Source organism: Pongo pygmaeus, chromosome 16 (assembly GCF_028885625.2).
Source record: "Pongo pygmaeus isolate AG05252 chromosome 16, NHGRI_mPonPyg2-v2.0_pri, whole genome shotgun sequence".
Classification (NCBI taxonomy): domain Eukaryota; kingdom Metazoa; phylum Chordata; class Mammalia; order Primates; family Hominidae; genus Pongo; species Pongo pygmaeus.
This window is the reverse complement of record NC_072389.2, coordinates 83,637,140-83,657,792: the sequence shown is the minus strand read 5'-3', so window position 1 is coordinate 83,657,792 and position 20,653 is coordinate 83,637,140. Positions and strand designations below refer to the sequence as shown.

The 20,653-nt window shown below is 46.4% G+C and overlaps 1 protein-coding gene across 2 annotated transcripts; it reads left to right on the top strand.

Moving 5' to 3' along the window:
- The first annotated feature begins 4,653 nt into the window (after positions 1 to 4,653).
- LOC129013978 (golgin subfamily A member 6B-like) lies at positions 4,654 to 19,665 on the top strand. 2 transcript variants are annotated; one of them, XM_054450824.2, is made up of 18 exons: positions 4,654 to 4,856; positions 6,544 to 6,663; positions 8,584 to 8,664; positions 9,519 to 9,557; positions 9,841 to 9,891; positions 9,992 to 10,073; positions 10,170 to 10,276; positions 11,305 to 11,391; positions 11,500 to 11,607; positions 11,800 to 11,887; positions 12,275 to 12,822; positions 13,099 to 13,212; positions 14,505 to 14,580; positions 15,012 to 15,103; positions 15,661 to 15,763; positions 15,846 to 15,949; positions 16,039 to 16,195; positions 16,282 to 19,665. In XM_054450824.2, the coding sequence occupies exons 1-18, from the start codon at positions 4,773 to 4,775 to the stop codon at positions 16,494 to 16,496; spliced, it is 2,256 nt and encodes a 751-aa protein (XP_054306799.1). In that variant the 5' UTR covers positions 4,654 to 4,772; the 3' UTR covers positions 16,497 to 19,665. The 2 variants fall into 2 exon arrangements, with proteins under 2 accessions (XP_054306799.1, XP_054306800.1); XM_054450825.2 differs by having other exon boundaries at positions 4,671 to 4,856; positions 13,099 to 13,179.
- The last annotated feature ends 988 nt before the right edge of the window (positions 19,666 to 20,653 follow it).

Here is a 20,653-nt window from a genome sequence, read left to right as displayed (position 1 = left end):
AGATGAAAAGTTTCACACATATTCACCACACATACCCCCCACCACAGCATGATGACACAGCGACGCAACCTTAGGCAAATGGTACCACTGCCAGCAAATGCATTTTTTTCTGTAGTTTAAATTTTTTTTCTGTATTTCTTCTAACAGCAGCAAATGCATTTAACATTTATTGAGATTCTCAGCAGCTGCCATTTGGTTTGTATAGCAAATTGTTTACAAAGTAACTTTTTTCCATTTTTGATATTTTAATGAAACTTACGTTCTTCAGTTTTAAAACTCTGTCTCTCTCCCAAAGAAAGGTTAATAACTAACTACCAAGTAATGATTATTTAGGAAAAGAACAAAAGCAAAAACAGCTTGTAAACACTTCTGGAACATGGGTAAGTGTACAAAGTCAAGACCTTCTGGGCCCAATAGAGGTGCTAGGCTTGCCTGGGGACACCACCAGCACTTTCCCATCCACAACATCCTCAACAGCTGGGAGCCATGCACAAACCCCGGGGGGCTTCCTGTTCCACAAACTCCCCTCTCTTTTTCCTCTCCACCCTTGCTGTTGGGCCTCCCTTCCAAATCTGCCTAACAAAGGCAGCAGGATCTTTAATACTGTTCAGCTTTGTCAAGGGAGACAGGATACTCTAGAAAGTTGAGAGATTCCCTGGTCCAGTCTGGGGGAGGAAAAAATATGCAGTGTAGCATAGATGGTTTTACTTGTCCACTCAGACACATGCTCATCCTTATTAGATGGATGTATCAGATGCTTCAAAAGTCCTGATGTGTAGTAGCACAAAAGTTGCTTGGAAAAAGGAAGTTGCAAAATGGTAGAAATTTCTGCAGCAGTTCAGGCTCCTGATGACAAAGCTGGTTCTGATAAGTAGTTCTTTGACATGCACAGCAGCTTTCGCTGTAAGTCCTGTGTTCCAAGGGTTTCATTTAGACCATAGGAAGTTGAAAGCAAAGTTTAAATGTTCTCTGCTGACAAAATGTGGTATATCCATCAATGGACTTCTAGTCAGTAATGAAAGGAACAAACTACCAAAACCTGTTATATGTCATGGACCAACCTCAAAAACATTAGCTAAGTAAAAAAGCCAGACATGAGACCACATATTGTATAATTCCATTGATTTGAAATGTCCAAAAGAGGCAAGTTGATAGAGACAGAAATGGTCTGATTTACCTCAAGAGGTAGGGATTCAAGCTCTCTAGGGTACATGTGATACGTACATGAGAAAAAATAAGGAAAAGAAAAGAAATTTCTATGTAAATAAATGAAAATAATACTTCTCCCTGATTATAAAGAAAATTGCATTCTTTTTGTAATAATTTGGAAGACAAAATATGAAGAAAAGTCTTTAATTTTGCCACTGAAAACATTCTGGTTTGTTGCTTTTTATATTTTTTTATGCATATGAACATTTTAAAAAGTAGAATCATAATATATAGTCTTTTGTCACTATGTTTTCGGCATATTTCTATGGCAGTAAATATATCCTTGGCATCATCTTTTTAAAAGCTCGATGTATATTAAGTTAATCATTGCCACTCCAGAAGTAAATTTTCTTATATATGTATTTTAATGGACGCAAAAAAGCATTTTGGGGCTGAATTCACAGAAGGAGAATTTCTGGAGGAAAATAACATAAAATAGTTTTAAGATTTTTAATAGAAATGTTCAAATTATCCTGCAGAAAAATTGGTTCAGTTTATACTCCCAACAGTGGCAGAGCTCCAGTGTCCCCCTTCCATTTGTCCTCTTTGCTGATATTTAAGGAGAAAATCTCATTGTTTTCATTACATTTCTTTGGTTTCTAGTGCTTTTGAAACTTTATTTTTTTGAGATGGAGTCTTGATCTATCACCCAGGCTGGTGTGCAACAGTGCAATCTCAGATAACTGCAACCTCCACCTCCTGGGTTCAAGTGATTCTCCTGCCTCAGCTTCCTGAGTAGCTGGGATTACAGGTGCCCACCACCATGCCTGGCCAATTTTTGTAATTTTTAGTAGAGATGGGATTTCACCGTGTTGGTCAGGCCATTCTCAAGCTCCTGACCTCAGGTGATCCAGCCACCTTGGCCTCCTAAAGTGCTGGGATTACAGGTGTGAGCCACAGCCCCGGCCTTGAATCTTTTTTATATGTTTATTGGCCATTTTTATTCTTGTGGGAAGTGCCTGTTTCACCATTGCTTATTTTCTGGCCAAGCCCCAAAGTCACATTTCACTTAATTTTTATCCTGCTGATTGAAAGCATTTTAACATAAACAGGAGCTGGACAGACTGTAATTATCTAGATCTTGCTCTGTCACCCAGGCTGGAGTGCAGTGGCATGATCATAGCTACCACAGCCTTGTACTCCTGACCTAAAGCAATTTTCATACATCAGCCTCCCAAGTAGCTAGGACTATAGGTGTGTGCCACCATGCCCAGCTAATTTTAAAAATTTTTTGTAGAGATGCGAATTCACTATGCTGCCCAGGCTGGTCTTGAACTCCTGACTTCAAGTGATCCTCCCACCTTGGCTTGCCAAAGTGTCAGGATTACAGGCGTGAACTACTGCTCCCGGCTGGGAGCTCATTTTGTTTGCTTGTGGTGATCTTGGTATCTTTTTATATTTGAGGCTTTGGTGCTAGTGCTGAAGTATTACACTCACCATCTGAGGTTTGCAGGACTTTTGTTTTAATATTGAATAGATGGAACTGTTTACTTCTGCATCTTTGCAGGTATACAAAATGTGCCTAGCAGGACTCTGCTTTATATCCATTGAAAGCAAGAAGTAATACAGTAAAACTTTGCCTGGCTAGAGGCTTTGGAAGAATGGAGTATTCTGATTTAATGCTATTAACTTGGAAGTGTGAAGGTGGAAAGAATTCAAAACTTATATTTCCTGTTGAATGCAATTTGAAAATACAGCCAGTGATTCCACTTTTCTTCTCTAGTAAGTTTGGACATTCTGATCTACTTGGTGTCTTATTATAGAACTGCTAGTGTGCCTGAGACTTACATTGTGAAGACACTTTTTAAAAAACTTGAGAGGTAAGAGGGTGTAAATGGTATTGTATGAGATCAGGCTGGATGAGAACTGACACTTGTAAATATACCTTTTAGGCTGAATCTCTGATTGCCATTTGTTTTCTTATTTAACTCATGAAAATAAAACACGTTGGATGGAGGGTGGGAGCAGGAAGGAGATTTATGTCTTTTAATTGCATGTCATTGTTTCATATCAAGACAGAACATATGGTATCCCTGGCTTTGGACCTACAGAAGGAAACACATTTTTCTACCTGCTGTATGCCAGAGGTTCTTGAACACCCGGAGGGATGACTGCAGCACAGATTGCTAAGCCCTACTCCAGAGTTTCTGATTCACCATGTCCAGGGTGGGGCCTGAGAATTTGCACTTACAAAAAGTTCTCAGATTCTGGTGGTGCTGCTAGTCCAGAGACTACATTTTTGAGAACCACTCTTGTCTACTAACTGTAAATTGTAGAACTCTAGAACAAAACTTAGTTTGGTGTAGGAAAAGAAGCTCACAGGTTATGGAGCAAATCATGAAACATTCAACCCTTGATCCCAGCCTAGTGTGGAATTCGGGTAACAAGCAATACACAGTGACATAACACAATTCTTTGTTTTCACGATTGCAAGTCATAGCCAAGTATCAAGTGAGAAATTCAGTTTCATTTGCAAGGCCTAGGGAGGCCAGGTGATTCTAGAAAAATAGGCCTTGTATATGCTTTAAACCAATAAAGACCTTTGAGTGCTTATTAAATGGAAAGCTTTGTGTTTTTATTTATTTTTGACTATTTTTTTTTGAGATAGAGTCTCAGTCTGTCACCCAGGCTGGAGTGCAGTGACGTGACTTGGCTCACTGCAACTTCCGCCTCGTGGGTTCAAGTGATTCTCCTGCCTCAGCCTCCCGAGTAGCTGGGATTGCAGGTACCCACCACCACATCTGGCCAGTTTTTGTATTTCGAGTAGAGATGGGGTTTCACTATGTTGGCCAGGCTGGTCTTGAACTCCTGACCTAAAGTGATCCACCCACCTAGGCCTCCCAAAGTGCTGGGATTACAGGTGTGAGCCACCACACCCAGCCCAAAAGCTTTGTGTTTTTAAAGATATTAGACATGTTTCTTGTTTTTTAAAAAATCTTAATAATGTAGGAGAATAAGAGAAACGTTTTTTCCAAAACAGAGAAATCATTGTGATTATTTTACCTTATTGGAATGTTGAATAACATAGTCCACTTCATTCATTAATCGTCAAACATGCTATGGATTTTCCATTTTTATAGGATTTGTGTCTTAACTGGGGTAATACTGGTAATTCTTATACTCCATCTGAAGATGAAAAATATAGGCCAAAGTCACAGACCATGCATAGAAGCTGGATAATGAAGACAGCTCTGGAGGAACATGTAGACACACACACACTGACACACATATATATAAAGTGTAAACACATATATTTTTAAAGTTTATTTTTAACATTTTAAAGCAAAAACCGGCCCTCCCCTCTCCCAGAGTAGGCAGGCCCCGCCCCTCTCCCCAAGAGGGCGGGGACAGCAGTTGCATGTGCAGCTTTCCTTGTGATGTCACAGGTTCCTCTGGACACACTGCTGCCTGGCCACGCCTCCTTTCCCTTTCATCTTTCTCATTGACCAATGGGATTGGAGCATTAAGGCCACACCCCTATTCTGCATTCTAGTGTGGTCCTGGTTACGCCTCCTCTGGCTCAGTCACACAGCAGCCTGGCAGGTGACTGGAGGTGTTCGCTGATGTGGCCCCAACCCTACCTCCCTCCCCACCCCATGATGTTAGAAGAAACTCGACAGAACAAATTGGCAGCAGCCAAGAAAAAGGTAAAAAGCCAAGAAAAAGGTCATGGCCCCCCAACCTAGCCAGAGATCCCCTCCGATGACAAGCCCACTCCCAGAGTCCATACCACTCCTGAGGCACACCGGGCTGGGCCCCCCTACCCCGGCACCTCTGGGCTCCCCCCACCAAAGTCTTGTCAGTAAGCCCTGCCCCTTCAGCCAGCAGCCCAGCCTCTGCCCTCACCAATCACCCTGGGGTGACTTTGGGCGGGTGACTGCTGGGGCTCCCTGCTCCATATTCAGCCCTCACGTCCTGCCGCCCCAAGCCCAACCTCCCTGGGTTCCTTGGGCTCACCTCTCCAAGGACCTGGGTCCCCCAGCCCCAACCCCCCAGCATCACCAGTCATCCCTGGGTGACTTTGCACTGGTGACTCCTGGGGTTCCCTGAGCAGACTCTGCTCTCCCCTCCTGTTGACCCAAGCCCGACCTCCCTGGGCTCTCTGGAATGGATGAATCTCCAAGGACCTGGGTGCCAGCCCTACACCTCCCTCCCCCATCGTGGAGCAGCACCTCAGCCATTGCACTGATGTGGTTCCCCCCACCCCCAGGAGGAGTGGAATGTAGTGATGTCACAGTCCCCCTAGGAACTGTCATTACTGCTGCAAGACCGGACTTTGATCTAACAACCCAGTCCCCTAAGCATTCTCACCCCACTTCTGGTACCTCTGGTCACAGCACAAATTTGCAGCTAGAAGGGAAATGGGGACTATGGGACCTAGGAGCAAGAGGTTTCAGGCTGCCTTACTCCCTTCACATAGACATCGACAGTGTGAAAAGCCTACACTTCCCCTGTGAGCTCAAAACGTTGACAGTATCTCTGGGTGGTAATGGGAGAATGGGTTTGGTTTGGTTTTCTCCCAGGCTTCTACTCTCCAGAGAGACTTGAACATTTTTTTCTGAGTTCTCCACCTCATATTCTAATTCTCCATGGTTCTGGGACCAGACTGCCCTTCAGTCAGTGGTCTCTGAAGTGAGATTTGCTCACCTTCTATGGAATAGATCTTGGGAAACTGAACTTGACAGCTTGACTCTTCCTCATATCATCTCAACTTGGAGCACATTGAGTGCCACAGGATGAATGTGGGAGATCTTTCTGAAGCATCAGTTTCCCTTGATTCTCTTGAGAGAGAAAAAACATTAATGTACTTAGGGATGACCCTCACTTAGGTTTCTAAGAGTATACCAGACTTCTCTCTGAAATGAGACTTGGGTTGTCCGCTTTCTGATAAATTCCCAGATTTAACAAAAAAGCTGCCTTCTGCCATGAGCACACATTGATATAAAAGTGTGAGAGATATTGGTGCACTTCCTCACACTAACAGACATGTGAGGATGTATGACTCTAAACCACACAGCGTGTAGTTCCTGCCTATGTAATGTTGACTTTTCTACGTCTGCCTCTGGATTTGGTCCCTGGCAGCTGCTGATTCATGGCAAAACCCCAGAGCTTGGAGTCAGAAGACTGAGTTTAAGTTCCATTATTGCCCCCCCACTTTTTTTTAGCCATAATATCCATCCCTGTCAATCACTAAGTGATTGTGAAAACACCTTGTACAGTTGTTGGTGGCATTAAATCAGATGGTGTATAAGAGTATTTTGCAAAAACTGCAAGGAGGGTGTGGCTGTAGGGGCTGGTAGTTCTCATGTGTATTACTACTCTTCTTTCCCACAGCTAAAAGAATATCAGCAGAGGAGCAGCCCTGGTGTTGCAAGAGGAGCGAAGATAAAAAAGAAAAAAACTGGCAGTAGCCCTGAGACAACCACTTCTGGTGGTTGCCATTCACCTGGGGATGTGAGTCTTGGCTGGCCAGGCTCCTGGGGACAGGGGGCACAAGGGGCAGTAGAGGGTAATTGTTGAGATTGCTGGGTACTGGTTAAGAATTCTCGGTTTGAATCCTGCTTCTCCATCTGCTAGGGATCTGATTTATGGCAAGTTGCTTGAGCTCTTTGAGCCTCTCTTTTCACATCTGTAAAATAGGGGTAGTATTCTTTGACTTCCATTTGTGAAGTTTAAATGAGATTCCTTATTATTGTTGTTTTCATGTTAACCCCTAGTACATGGCCTGCTGTAAACACCCAGGATACCCAGGAAATAGTCATTGCTGTTTGATTTTCCTGATCCACACTCTCAAGGGGAAGCTGGGCTAATGAGTACAGCCACTTGCCATCAGGCTGTCCCATTAGGAGTCACTGAAGGGGGCCCAGGGTGTGGTGAGGAGAGCCCCAGGCCTTAGGAGTAAGAGAAGCTCTAACTTGCCACCAGCTTGCTGGGTGACCACAGAAAAATCACTTCTTCCACTGGGCCTCAGTTTCCTACTCTGTAAGATGATACTGGATAAGATCAGTGTCTTTCAAACTTGTTTTTTAGCTGGAGTCCCCTTAGTTCAGGTGAAATCTTACTCAGGAGTCTGGTTTTTTTTAATGGAGGTGGAGGTCTGGAGCTCCACCAGATTCATCACACATGTCCTGGGCCTGAGGAGAGGGGTCCAGTGAGCATATTAAGAGCTGTGTTGGTCAGCTGACTCCACTCTGTGACTACATCACTCAGGGGACTTTTCCATCTATTTGTTCCTGCCCCTGGCAAGGCAGCAGGTGGCCATTTGGAAGAATGGCACAGGCCATGGTTTTAATCTCCTCTGCTCTTCTTCAGCGTTTCCTTTTCCTGAACCCACATCTTCCTCCTACCCTGACTTTCTTACTTCTCTCTAAGCCACTTCTGTCTTTTGCCCCCTGCCCTTGTTTTTCCCTTGTCACCTCCTGTCGATTCAGGACATTCTGAAGGTGCTGGTGTCCAACCTTAACCACTCCAATGGGGTAGCACTCTCCCATTGGACAAGTGGAAGGTGAGGCAGTGCCAAGACCCCCCTCTGGCTTGCTGTCTCCAGCTGTGCATGGCCCTGAGGCTTCTCTGTCTTGGGGGATACTTGGCCTCTGCCTTGTTTTATGTTGCTGCCATTAACCTTCAGCATGTTTCTGTCTGCTTCTTCACCTGCTTGATTGATGGGGTTTTTCCTTCTCCACATCTTTTATCATCTTGGAAATGGTGACACCTAAAAGTTTAAAAGTAATTTGGGAATAACGTACAGAGCAGGTATGTGGGATTTGGGCCATTTTTTTTTTTTTTTTTTTTTGAGAGAGAGTCTCATTCTGTCACCCAGACTGGAGTGGAGTGGTGTGATCTTGGCTCACTACAACCTCTGCCTCCCGGGTTCAAGTGATTCTCTTGCCTTAGCCTCCTGAGTAGCTGGGATTACAGGCACCTGCCACCACACCTGGCTAATCTTTGTATTTTTAGTAGAGATGCGGCCTCACGATGTCGGCCAGGCTGGTCTTGAACTCCTGACCTCAAGTGATCCACTCGCCTCAGCCTCCCGAACTGCTGGGATTACATGTGTGAGCCACTGTGCCTGACTTCTTGCTGTTTTTATACTTTCTCTATATACATAACTATTTCCCATGTAAGTTCTTTTTTTTAAATTTCTCATTTTTATTACTCTTGCATCATCTGTTACCCTGAAGGATCTGGAAGTAAGAGGCCCTGGGCCGAGGTGCAGTGACTTTGCAGGCCAGCCCTCCAACCTCCTCTCACAGTGGGGGGCTGGGAGACCCTCTGCCAGCTGAGACAGCCCACATACACCCCAGCCCTAATGATTGTTCTCTTTACCTCTCCCCACAATCCTCTTCCAACTCCTCCTCTCTGCATGTGCCTCAGAGCCAGTACCAAGGACTAGCAGTAGCCCTGGAGTCAAGCTCCATGACTATCCATCAACTCAATGAAAACATAGAATCATTGGTAAGAGTCCAGTGGGGTCCCCTGATTCCACGCTGCCAATGCTGGGCTTTAGTTTCCCCTTGGGGCCCTGAAGAAAGGGGCTGGGGGACCCTGTTGCCAATGGCAAATGGGGAGCTGGAGCACACAGGCCTCACCGGGAGGGACCCCAGAGCAAGGAGCATGCAGCATGGCTCTTTTGTCGCTGCCCTCTTTGCCGACTCTCTCTTCTCCAGACACCCCTGCTCCAGTCCTTGCCACACATGCCCTGGGGTTGTCACCTCTCAGGGAAGTGCTAGCCTGACTGGTTGTCAGGGGCCCTGTATTTCTGCCCTGACTCAGTCCCTAATTTGCTTTGAGTCTGGACAAGCCACCTGTCCTCCTTGGGCTCGTGTTTCCGGAGGAGGTAGAGCATCAAAGGTCCCTGTTAGCTCTGAGAGTCTGAGATTTAAAGGCCCCTAGAATGGAAAGCTGAGGGCCAAGGGCTCCTGTCTTCCTTTTCCATCCCATATCTGCTGTGAAGAACTGTAGCTGGCCCATATGTGCTCAGTAAGTTTGTTGAATGAAGGCACCTTTCTAATTCACAAGCTGGCAGAAGGGTGGGCCTTCCTGAGACTCCCTCTCTAGAGGTTTATGTTACTGTCCTTTCAAGAGAATCCAGATTCAGACTTTGAGTTCTGTGGCTGTGGGCAAAAACCAACAAAGACTCAAATCCTCTGTCCTTGGGAGCTTGAGGAGTGTTGGCCAGTTTGTATTGCCACTGGGTCTGAGAATGTTGCCTTTAAAATCCATTCCTGGTCCCTGCCTACCGCTTCCTGGTCTGGGGAATAGAGTTGAGGGGGCCACTCTCAGTCACCTGAATTTGACTCTCCCCACAGAAAGAGCAGAAGAAAGAAGTGGAACATCAGCTGGAAGAAGTAACGTGATTTCTTTGCTCACAACATGACTGCTGGGTTTGGGGGGCACTCAGATGTAGAGGCGCCAATCTCGACTTGCCCACTCCCAGCCTGGGGAAGAAGGCTCACCCCTCAGATTCCACCCCATCCCCACAGGGTCCCTGATAACCTGGTCCCATGGGTGGGCCTGTCCTGGGACATTGGTGGCCCTGTCCTGGGGCATTGGTGGCATTCTGGGGCCATGTCTCTTGCTGTGCCATCTCTGCCTCCCCGTTGTAAGAGCTCTGTCTTCCTCTTCCTATAGGCAAAGAAAGCAAACAATGAAATACACAAAGCACAAACGGAGCAGTTAGAGGTGAGTGGAGGGTGGGGAGCTTTCTCCCGTCCTCTGGAGAATGTGTCTTTCCTTCTCTTTCAGCATTTGCTTGGCTTTTCTCCCAAATGTTCAATTCCAGACAATCAACATCCTCACATTGGAAAAGGCAGACTTGAAGACCACCCTATACCGTACTAAACCTGCTGCCCAACACTTTGAAGGTGGGAATCTGGGCACCCCATCATCCTTCAACCTGGCACTTTGACAGGTCTTTAGGGGGAGTCCTTTGGGCCCCATCTCAACCTCTCTCATTACAGAAGAGTCCAAGGATCTGGCTGGCCACCTGCAATACTCCTTACAGCGTATTCAAGAATTGGAGCGGGCTCTCTGTGCTGTGTCTACACAGCAGCAGGAAGAGGACAGGGTGAGTCCAACCAGCTGCCCCATCCCCTGGCAGCCTGGCTTCCCAGATGGAGGAGTGAGCCTAAAGATCCCTTCTGCAGGATGGAGTGTCCTGCCCAGAAGGCAGCATGGTCATTTCTCACTACTTTTGTGTAGGGTTGTTAGAGGCAGCCTGGGGCTGAGTCAGCTGCTGTGGGTGAGTTGGGGGGCACTGTTGGGAGTGAGCACTGGATGCAGAGCTCAGAGGCCAAGTGCCTGCCCTGCCCTTTCCTGGCTGTGGCCTTGGCCAAGTCCTAGGTGGGGTATTGGGTAGTTGTTCTGTGAAGGTACAGAAGAGTACCTTTAGTATGTTACTGTTTCTGTAGAGAAACGGGGTGTGTTGTGTGTGTGTGTTTGTGTGTGTGTGTACTATGATAATATACAAAAACATGTCTGCAAGCATTCATAAAAAACTCAGGAGAGAGTAAAGGGTGCCTGGGAGACACCTCCCTTCTATACCTTCTGAGTTTTGGACTATATGAATGTATCATCCTTTCAAAAAGTGAACAAAAGATTAATTACCCCCTTCCTATCTGTGCCCCCATCCCCAGCAAGAAAAATGGGCTTAGGGAATAGGATAGACCTGGGTGTTCAAATCCCAGCTCTGTCTAAGTGATCTTAAGCAAGCACTTAACCTCGAACACTCGATGTTTTTCATCTACACAATAGAGGTAATCCTAGTAATTGTCTCACATGGTGTTTGTGAGGATGAAATGGGCTTGTAGCATGGAACCTGGTGAAGCACTCCATGACGGCTCAAACAGTGGTAGCAATAACAGTAATAACAACAGCAATATTATCTGATCTCTCTGGGCCTCTGTTAGCCAGCTGTAAATTCAATCTCTTTCCCTGTCCCTTCCAACTTTACTGAGTTCTTTTAATAACCAGGCCATGGGCTTGGAAATGCCTTGATCTTCACTAACCAAGTTGTATATTGAGCCTAGCCCTAGCCCTTTTAAGGGGCACTGCCTGGGCTCCCCAGATCAAAACTTCTCACTCTTCACCATCCAGTCCTCAAGCTGCAGTGAAGCGGTCCTCCAGCGGCGGTTACAGCAGACCATAAAGGAGCGGGCGCTGCTGAACGCACATGTGACACAGGTGAGGCTTTGCAGAGGGAGGGATGTGGAAGGAAGATGACCCCAGGTGGCCAGGAGCAGGTGAGGACCAGTGACAGCCCTTCCTAACTTCTGTGCCCATTTCTTGCAGGTGACAGAGTCATTAAAACAAGTCCAGCTAGAGAAAGACGAATACGCTGAACACATAAAAGGAGAGAGGGCCCGGTGGCAAGAGAGGATGCAGAAAATGTCAGTGGAGGTGAGACCTGACCTCTCAGCCCCCACCTTAGATAGGTCACTGGATCTTTCTGGGCATCTGTAAAATGGGAATAGTACAGCCAGAGGTGGTCTTGGGTCTGGGCTTTGTGGAGATGGGGGCAGAGAGGGAGATGGTAGCCTGTCCAGCCACCAGCCCCTCTCTCCAGGGCCCTTTCCCCTGTGCTTTGGGCAGGCTCGCACATTGAAGGAAGAGAAGAAGAGTGACATACATCGGATACAGGAGCTGGAGAGGAGCTTGTCTGAACTCCAAAACCAGATGGGTAAGATGGGGCTGGTGTGACCTGGGAGCAGGACTGTCATCAGAGGTCTGTAGGAGTGGCCTAGAATGTCCCAGGGAGGTGGGCGGATGGAAGGGCTTTGAGGCAGAGGGAAAGAGGTCTGTGCCAATAGACGGCAAGCTTTGTCATCTCCATGAGCCTCAGGGTCCCCATCAGCAAAGAGGGAGGAGTGCCCATTTTCAGCCACCCACAGTGCTCTCTATGTGAAAGTGGCTTGGAAATTGGCTACCATCGGGTGCGAGGAATCATTAGCAGTTAGACCAAGTTTGGGAAGCCTGAGAAGAGCTGTGCATCAAGAGGAGGGTTTTTTTTGGTGGGGGGGAGGGGGTGGTGAATCCAGAGGCCCTTATTGTCTGCTTGGTTTCTCAGCTGAGCCCCCATCCCTGGCGCCCCCAGCAGTGACCTCTTTGGTGGAACAGCTACAAGATGAGGCCAAACACCTGAGGCAGGAAGTGGAGGGTCTGGAGGGAAAGCTCCAATCCCAGGTGGAAAACAATCAGGCCTTGAGTCTCTTGAGCAAGGAACAAAAGCAGAGACTCCAGGAGCAGGAGGAGATGCTCCGAGAGCAGAAGGAGTGGAGGGTGTGGGAGCAGAAGAGACTGTGTGAACAAAACGAGATGCTTCAGGAGCAGCAGAAGACGCTAGGGGAGCAGGGTGAGAGGCTGCGAAAGCAGGAGCAGAGGCTACGCAAGCAGGAGGAGAGGCTGCGAAAGGAGGAGGAGAGGCTGCGAAAGCAGGAAAAGAGGCTGTGGGACCAGGAGGAGAGACTGTGGAAGAAGGAGGAGAGGCTACAAAAGCAGGAAGAGAGGCTACAAAAGCAGGAGGAGAGGCTGCGAAAGCAGGAGAGGCTCATGCTCTCCCAGAACCACAAGCTCGACAAGCAGCTGGCTGAACCACAGTGCAGCTTCAAGGATCTGGTGGGTTGCCCCACCTGGGGAGCCTGCCCTCATCCCTATCCCTCCAGGCCTTTGTTTCCCCACCTGTAAAATGGGGCAGTGTAGCCCTCACATGAAATGGAACTTCTAAAGGCACCTGTGAGCTACAGCTCATCAGGCCCTGCTCTGATGGCTGTGGGGGAGAAGGGATGATTTTTCTAACCTGCCTCCACCCTCCCCGGTGACATGGGAGGCAGACACCAAGTTCTGGTGTCTCCAGCTGCAGTAGATGGAAACTGATTGCATCTCTCTGTGCAGAACAACGAGAACAAGAGTGCACTGCAATTGCAGCAGCACGTAAAGGAGCTGCAGGAGAAGCTAGACGATGTGAAGAAGATGGTAACCTCCACCCCATCCAAGAAGGGCTGGGAGGTGGGCACCAGCCTCTGGGGAGGGGAGGTGCCAGGCCAAAGGCAGCTCCAGCTGGGGGGCAGGTGACCCCAGGACCCTCCAGGGCAGCCCTATGACTGTTTCTTGCTTCCTGCCCTCTGACTTTTAGAGGTGGGTAGCCCTGGGCTCCTCCCAGATCTGGACATCATCATCCCAGCTAGATGCATGGAGCCGCCCAATCATAGGGGAAGAGACAGTGATAAGAGGCTCCTTATCCAGGCATGGTGGTTCACACCTGTAATCCCAGCACTTTGGGAGGCTGAGGCAGGAGAATCACTTGAGGTCAGGAGTTTGAGACCAGCCTGGCCAACATGGCGAAACCTCACCTCTACTAAAATTACAACAACAACAAAAAATTAGCCAGGCATGGTGGCGCATGCCTGTAATCCCAGCTACTCAGGAGGCTGAGGCACGAGAATCACTTGAGCCCAGGAGGTGGAGGTTGCAGTGAGCTGAGACTGCACCACTGCACTCCAGCCTGGGCCACAGAGTGACACTGTCTCAAAACAAAACAAAAAAGCCTCCTTAGATTCAAACTGGATTCTGGCCTGGGTTCCACTGGTCACCATTCAACTACTGTTCATCTCTAAGTCTCTGTTTCTTTAACTTCAAAAGGAAGTTAGCATTTTCCTTGCAGAGGTGCTGAGGATTGAATGAGAGAATACATGGAAAGCATTAGGCATGTAGCACACTTAGCAGATGGTGGTTGGCTCCCTCTGCTTTTCCACCAGTCTGTGGCCTACAGTTTAAATTGAGGGAAGAAGATTTAAATTTCTTCATGAGATTTGAGGCTGGGGAAGGAGGTAGGGGGTTCTAGGCAAGGGAGGAAGCCTCTTAGGCCTAGAGAAAGGGACAGGGGTCCTCGGCAGGTGACAGAGCCCCACAGTGCCCTTGCTACCCTATTAATGGGCCCAGAATCTGGAAGCCAGCCACCACATACCTTCATGCCCAGGGTCTTCCTGCAGGTGGAGCTGAAGAGCCAAGAGTCTCAGAGTCTGCATCAGCAGTGAGATTAGTACCTGGGTCACCTGCAGCAGTAGGTGGCCACCTATCAGCAGCTGACCTCTGAGAAGGAGGCGTTGCACAGGCAGTTACTGCTGCAGACCCAGCTCGTGGACCAGCTGCACCAGCAGGAAGCTTGGGGCAACGCGGTGGCTGAGATGGCCCGCCAAAAGCTGCAGGAGACCCAGGGGAGGGAGTTGCTGAGGACGGGACCCCGAGGGGGATGACTTGGCAATTTCTGTGCCTTCTCACTCTGTTTTCCATCCCCTTAGGAGCACCTAGAAGCTTCTAGCCAGCAGAACCAACAGCTGGAGACCCAGTTGAGCCTCATGGCTCTCCCTGGAGAAGGTACAGGAGACCACTCAGAGGAAGAGGAGAGAGCCCCAGGAAGAATGGGGGACTGTTAGCAGCACAGGACTGAGGGGTTGGAAGAGACCTTTAGAACAGCTGGTCGTTATGCCAACCGGGTGTCTGCACTAAGTTCGGCATCAATATGGTGATCTCCTGGGAGCAGGGGCCACCAGGTTGCCTAAGGATGAGTGAACTGGCCCAGATCAGAAAGGGAGAAGGTCAGAACTTCTGCACTGACCAGTAGTGGGACTGTGCCTGGGCAATATAGCAAGATCTTGGTTCTGAAAAGGAAAAATCAAGAACAGCAGCTCATTCCCCTTTGCGGAGGGGCTGGCTCAGGGTTACACAGTAAGTGTGGGGACAGAGGTGGGCTCACATTACCACCCTTGTTGGGTTGCCTGAGGACCCCTCTGGCCACCTCCCCACAGGAGATGGAGCACGACGTCTGGACAGTGAGGAGGAGGAGGCGCCTCAGCCCATGCCAAACATCCTAGAAGACCTGGAGAGCCGGGAGTCCACGGTGAGCCTGAATTTCCCCGCCCCGCTTTGCCACCTTCCTCTGTGGTCCCTCCCAGACCCCCTTATGCTCTTGGTTTCCCAGCCTTCTGATTGCTCTGGACCCTCACCCCTTCTGGGAGCCAGTGGTCAGACACCATTTCACCTGTGATCAACAGGTGCACTCTCTGAGGCCCCAAGGGAAGGGGCTGTGCTCCACCTCCCTGCCCCATTTGTTCTGTGTATGCCCCTACAAGAATACTCACCTCTTGCCTTCAAGTGGCATTTTTCAACTCCGCTGGAGCCAGTTCCCAGGAGAGGCAGGCACGGCTATGTTGGCAGCAGAAGGTGCGAAGGCTGTGCTGCCCACACCTGGCTCATCTGGTAGCCTCGGCCTGGAAGGAGCCAGAGGCAGAGGCCTCAGTCCCAGGGACTGGGGGTGAGTTTGTGTGTGGGGAGAGGTACTGGGCCCTGAAGGAGGCCATGGAGAAGGTGAAGGTAAGTCCTGGCATGGGCCAAGAAAAGTGGGGGCGGGGCAGGACAGGTATGTCCCGAGATGTGACCCCATTATTTTGGCTCCAGAGTGGCTTTATGGACCTCCGGAAGGAGAAGGCAGACAGGAAGGAGCAGGTGGAAACACTAGAGATTGGATTCATCCAGCTCTCTGGAGCGACAGATGGCATGAGTGAGCGGGAGGCCAGGGCATGGCAGGGGGAGCTGCAGGGCCATCGGAGGGGCCCCAGTGTCTGAGCCGTGTCCTCTCGCAGGAGAGTACATCACCGTATATGAGAGCCAGGGGGCAGTGCCAAACACGCGGCACCAGGAGATGGAGGATGTCATCAGTCTGGCCCAGAACGAGGAGGAAACAAAGGTAGGGTGTGCAACATCTTTGTGGGGGTGGGGGTTGGCATGGGCGCTGGTGCTGGCTCTGGAGTGGCAGCTGAGCACCCCTCCATTCAGGAAAATCTACTGGAGATGCAGGAGCTGATGTGGCCACTTGGGGACGACTACAACGAGGGGCATGACAAATTCCTCACCACTGCCCAGAACCCTCCTGATGAGCCCACTCCAGGGGCCCCAGGCCCCAAGGAACTTGGGGCTGCTGGTGAGCATGATGGTGAGTACAGCCCTCAGGCGGGGTGGGCAGGCAGGAGCAGGGGAGGCTAGCACTGTGCTCAGACCTCCGCCTCCCTCTCTCCAAAGATTTTTATGAGGTGAACCTGGATGACAGTGTGGAGCCTGCACCAGCAGTGACCAGGGAGGGTTCTCCCCATGACAACCCCACTGCAGAGCAGATTGTGCAGCTGCCTCCTGTAAGTCAGGACACCCAGGAGCACCCAGGCTTGGCCAGCAAACCCTGCGTGCCATTCTTTTACCGGGCAGCCGAGAACAGGGAGATAAACATCATCATCATCTAAGAGCTGGTCAAGAAATTTAAAAGAACAACAACACAAAGTTATGGGGTTGGTCTCCTACACAATTCCTTTACTCCATTTGAATGTTAGAGCCACTCACGTTTATTTGTGTTTCTAATTTACAGTTTAAATTTATTTGTAAAAAGTTAAGGGAGAGTGGCTCTTTCCCTGATGTTCACTCTGGCATCCTTTAGCGTTTTTGTTTTTAATTTGATAATTGTAGGTCATTAGCACACATATCGAGTTTGCCCTTAGGTGGTGGGAATTCAAACACACAAAGACCCACTATTTGCACAAAACTATTCTTACTGGTTTGGAACGGACTGCCACGCTTTTTTAATGTTATTGCAGCATGTATATTCATTACAGAATTCAGATAAAATTTGCTTATATTCGGCTATTATGTTTGATCGAATCCTAACCACAGTGAGCTCTTCATTAGCTCAATATGTGGTTTGCCCTCAAGTGCGCACTGTTTATTACTTTGTAATATGCCACTGTGAGTACTGACATTTAGAGTTGTTTAAACGCCAAGAACTGGAAACAGCCTTTCCCCTATTTTCTGTGTATTGGGAATGGGAGTAATAACATTTTGGGGAGCTTTTTAAATCTCACAGAAGAGGAAAGTGGCCTGCTCTGGCAGGTGTGTGCAGGATAGAGTGTGTTTCATGTGTTCTGGTGCCAAGGATGAGCGCTGTACTATGGTGGTTCCCTTAGGATTTGTATGTGCTCTGGGGTCATGAAGATATTGCATCATGAGCTGCAGCAGTTGTACCCTTTCTCAATGACCTAAAAAGGGATTATTTCTGAGGAATGAAAGGCTTCCATCATTGACTGTGGATGTGGAAAACCTTTTCTAGCTTAGAGCATTTGTATGTACAATACATTTTAAAGTCAGAATTCATGTTACCTGTTTTAATCACATGAGCATATGTCCCAGTACACAAAAGGGCACTGGTTGGCATTCTTCTTAATGTATTTAGTAAAGATCGTAAGAAATCCTTTAAGAGTTTAAATGTCCCTGGAAGAGGCATACAGGCTCTAGTCAAGAATGAACTGGAGTGAAGGAAAGCTGTGTGACAGTTGGCCTTCCTCTATGTTCATGGAGCTTCTTTGAGGCTAGAAGATGGATTTTTACCATCTAGACCTCTCTGGCTAATACCTATTCTTCAGCCAGATTGGTTACTCTGACATAGGAATTTACTTCTTTTCTTCAAATGGAAAACACTTTAAAAATAATAACAACCATTATTATAAACCAATATATGTGACAGTACTTAGTTGAAACAAAAAGGAGTTTTAGTAGACAGTATTATACTACATATGAAAATCAAGGTGAAGTTTATGCAACTTAAAATGTTTACAAGCTGCTGTGCAATCTACTGTTTGTGAAAGTCAAAGTATTATGAGGAAAAGTGTCTATACAATCAGAGTTATATTTCCTCACAAAGTTCTTTACGAAGAGTGAAATATGTTTTTATACCTCTCAGTTTCCATTTAGAGGCATATTTTGTGCCATATTTATGTTAATGTGCCTATACATGATGAATGAGTTATTTCAGTCATACATTGCCTAAATCATAACTTTATGATGCTTGGGAAAGAATCGACAGTTAAAACTTCATGAAGTTCTAAAGTCTGTGTTCCAAAATACGTCACATTATTAGGATGTAGGGAGAGATGTATGTGCGCTCCCTGGGGTGGGCATTTCTAGTTGCTAGACCATCTCCATTTTTAGCATTTGGCATCCTCATGATACTTTTATAAATATGGCATTAATAGGAAAGCAATAATATGATTTTACAGATGAAATAACAGATTTGCCTGCATTCACTGAAAGAGTGCAAATATTGGGTTATTGTGACTTCAACTGGCTCTTCCAAATTGTATGAATTTATCAATGTATTACATAAACCCAGTTTCAGAATGATAAAGAAAAACTGTTAGACCAAATAATGTGGCTAATTAATAGTGGTACGATTTCTAGCCTGAGGGTTTAAGATGGACTTAAGGTCCTGTTCTTGCCTTCTATTTTGTGAACTTGCCACTTTTGCATTATTTGAGTTCACTTGAAAGACAGTTAGTTTAAGTCCATTTTAAACCCTCGGGCTAGAAATCGTACCACTGTTAATTAGCCACCTTATTTGGTCTAACAGTTTTTGTTTATAATTCTGAAACTGGGTTTACCTAATACATTGATAAATTATTTCAAAGGAATTTTTATAGTTGATATCACTTCACTTTTACCCTGATAAAGATAAATGACTAGCAATGACCTGCAGATAGCGTTTAGCATCTGTAACCAATCTGACAATAATGTGTTCATCAGGTACCTATGGATTAAATCACATACTGGCATATTTAAGCTGAATGTCAATCTGGAAAATAAATGTACTGTATTAACTGAAATACCACTCTTTGTGTAGGTATCTTGTCCTATGTTTCAGAAAAAGCTAAAAAGAATGGAAATCCTATGACAAAAACTTAAGTCTTTCTTCAAAGCTCAGGCAGTCTTTTGCAATACCTCATTCAGCCAAGTATTTGTTCTCTTCCTCATTCAGTATAAGGCAGTTTTCAATTTGCTTAGAAGGCAACATTAGAAGGTTAGAGTTCATCAGAAATATAGAATTTTAAAATGTGAGTTCAACTGAATAAATTTGAATTTCTGCAGGAAGTAAAGAATCAAAATACCTATTTAAAGATTGCAATATATGGTCATTATTTTTAAAGAATCTGATTAAACCTGATAGGTTTTCCAGAAATGAAAAAAATCAGTTCTAAAACCAAAACTGATTTTTAGAAAATGTGAAAATGTAACTCAGCCCTATCCATAATACTTTCTCTGAAACTTTATCTTACAGTCACTTTAAAATAATATAACTATTCAAAAATGTAACTGGTATGTTAATGTTTTGAAATAACTTAAAACATTTTAAAATATGAATACTATCATTTAAAACAAAGAAACTGGAGGAAGGAAAAGTAGAGAAAGAGATGCCAATTCCAGTCCAAACCTTTATTTGTGAAGTTTTCTTAGAATGACTTTTACCAATTTATGAATACTGTAAACAGAATGTATAATGGAAATACTGAAAGACTTTTGTCTAAAGTGGGATTATTGACTGCTACTGTGATGCTGCTGTAATGTAATAAATTATTAAATTGTTGCAAAGTGCTGTTTTTGCCTTAAAATTTTATGTGTCTTGAAAGCTATAGTATTAAAAGTATTGAGACTGTGCAAATGCTGGGTACACTTGGCATGAGATAATCAGTTTTTATTTTTACAAAATTGTAATGTAACTATGCAAGTGTGTTTATTAAAGGAACATAAACTAAAAAGAAGTTATGGGAATTTTAAAAAGTTGTGGGATGAAAAAGCTATGGGATAAAAAATGCTGTGGAAAAGTTGTGGCAAAAGAAGTTGTGGAAAAAAACTAGAAAAATGTTTTATGAAAAGTATTTTAAAAAGTTCTAAAAGGAAGTTATGGGATTTTTTTTTTAAGTCATGGGATAAAAATAAAAGCAGACCTCTGTCAGCATAAGCCTGGAGAAGTGGGACTGGAGACTTTGCCCCCACCATGTATCGACCACCCCTTCCCAGTCATCTCTTTACGATTAGGGTAGCAAGACAAGACCCCTGTCTAATGGAGGGAGACAAACAGACCCTTTGCCACCTGACCAGGGCTGAGTCCTTAAATTTCTGTATGATGATGTTTGTTATTTAAGAGCCAGAGGCTGGTGGAGTTGGTTTGTTTGAAGGAGGCCTCATGGCCTCCCTAACTCTCACCAAAGCAACTTTTCCCTCAGGGGGCTCCCATCTTATTCAGAGAGGCAGCTGGGGCAGGACACTGGGGCTAACTGTAGAGCAGGTGAGGGCTCGGACTGTTGGGGTGGCCCCCCTTCCCCAGTGTACATATAGTATCTATGTAACATTTTGTATATTCCAGGGGGTAGGGCCACCCCTTGTATCATACCTACCAGAGGCTGGAGCTGGCATATGAGGAGGAAGTTCTAATCATTATTTATGGCTGGGAAACTTATTTACTGATAGCATAGGACAGAGGAAGGAGGCGGGGATAGTGTCCTGGCTGCCTTGGTGATGCAACTCCTGTTTATTTTGCTTTTCATTTTGGAATAAATGGATTTAGCCATACTGCTCA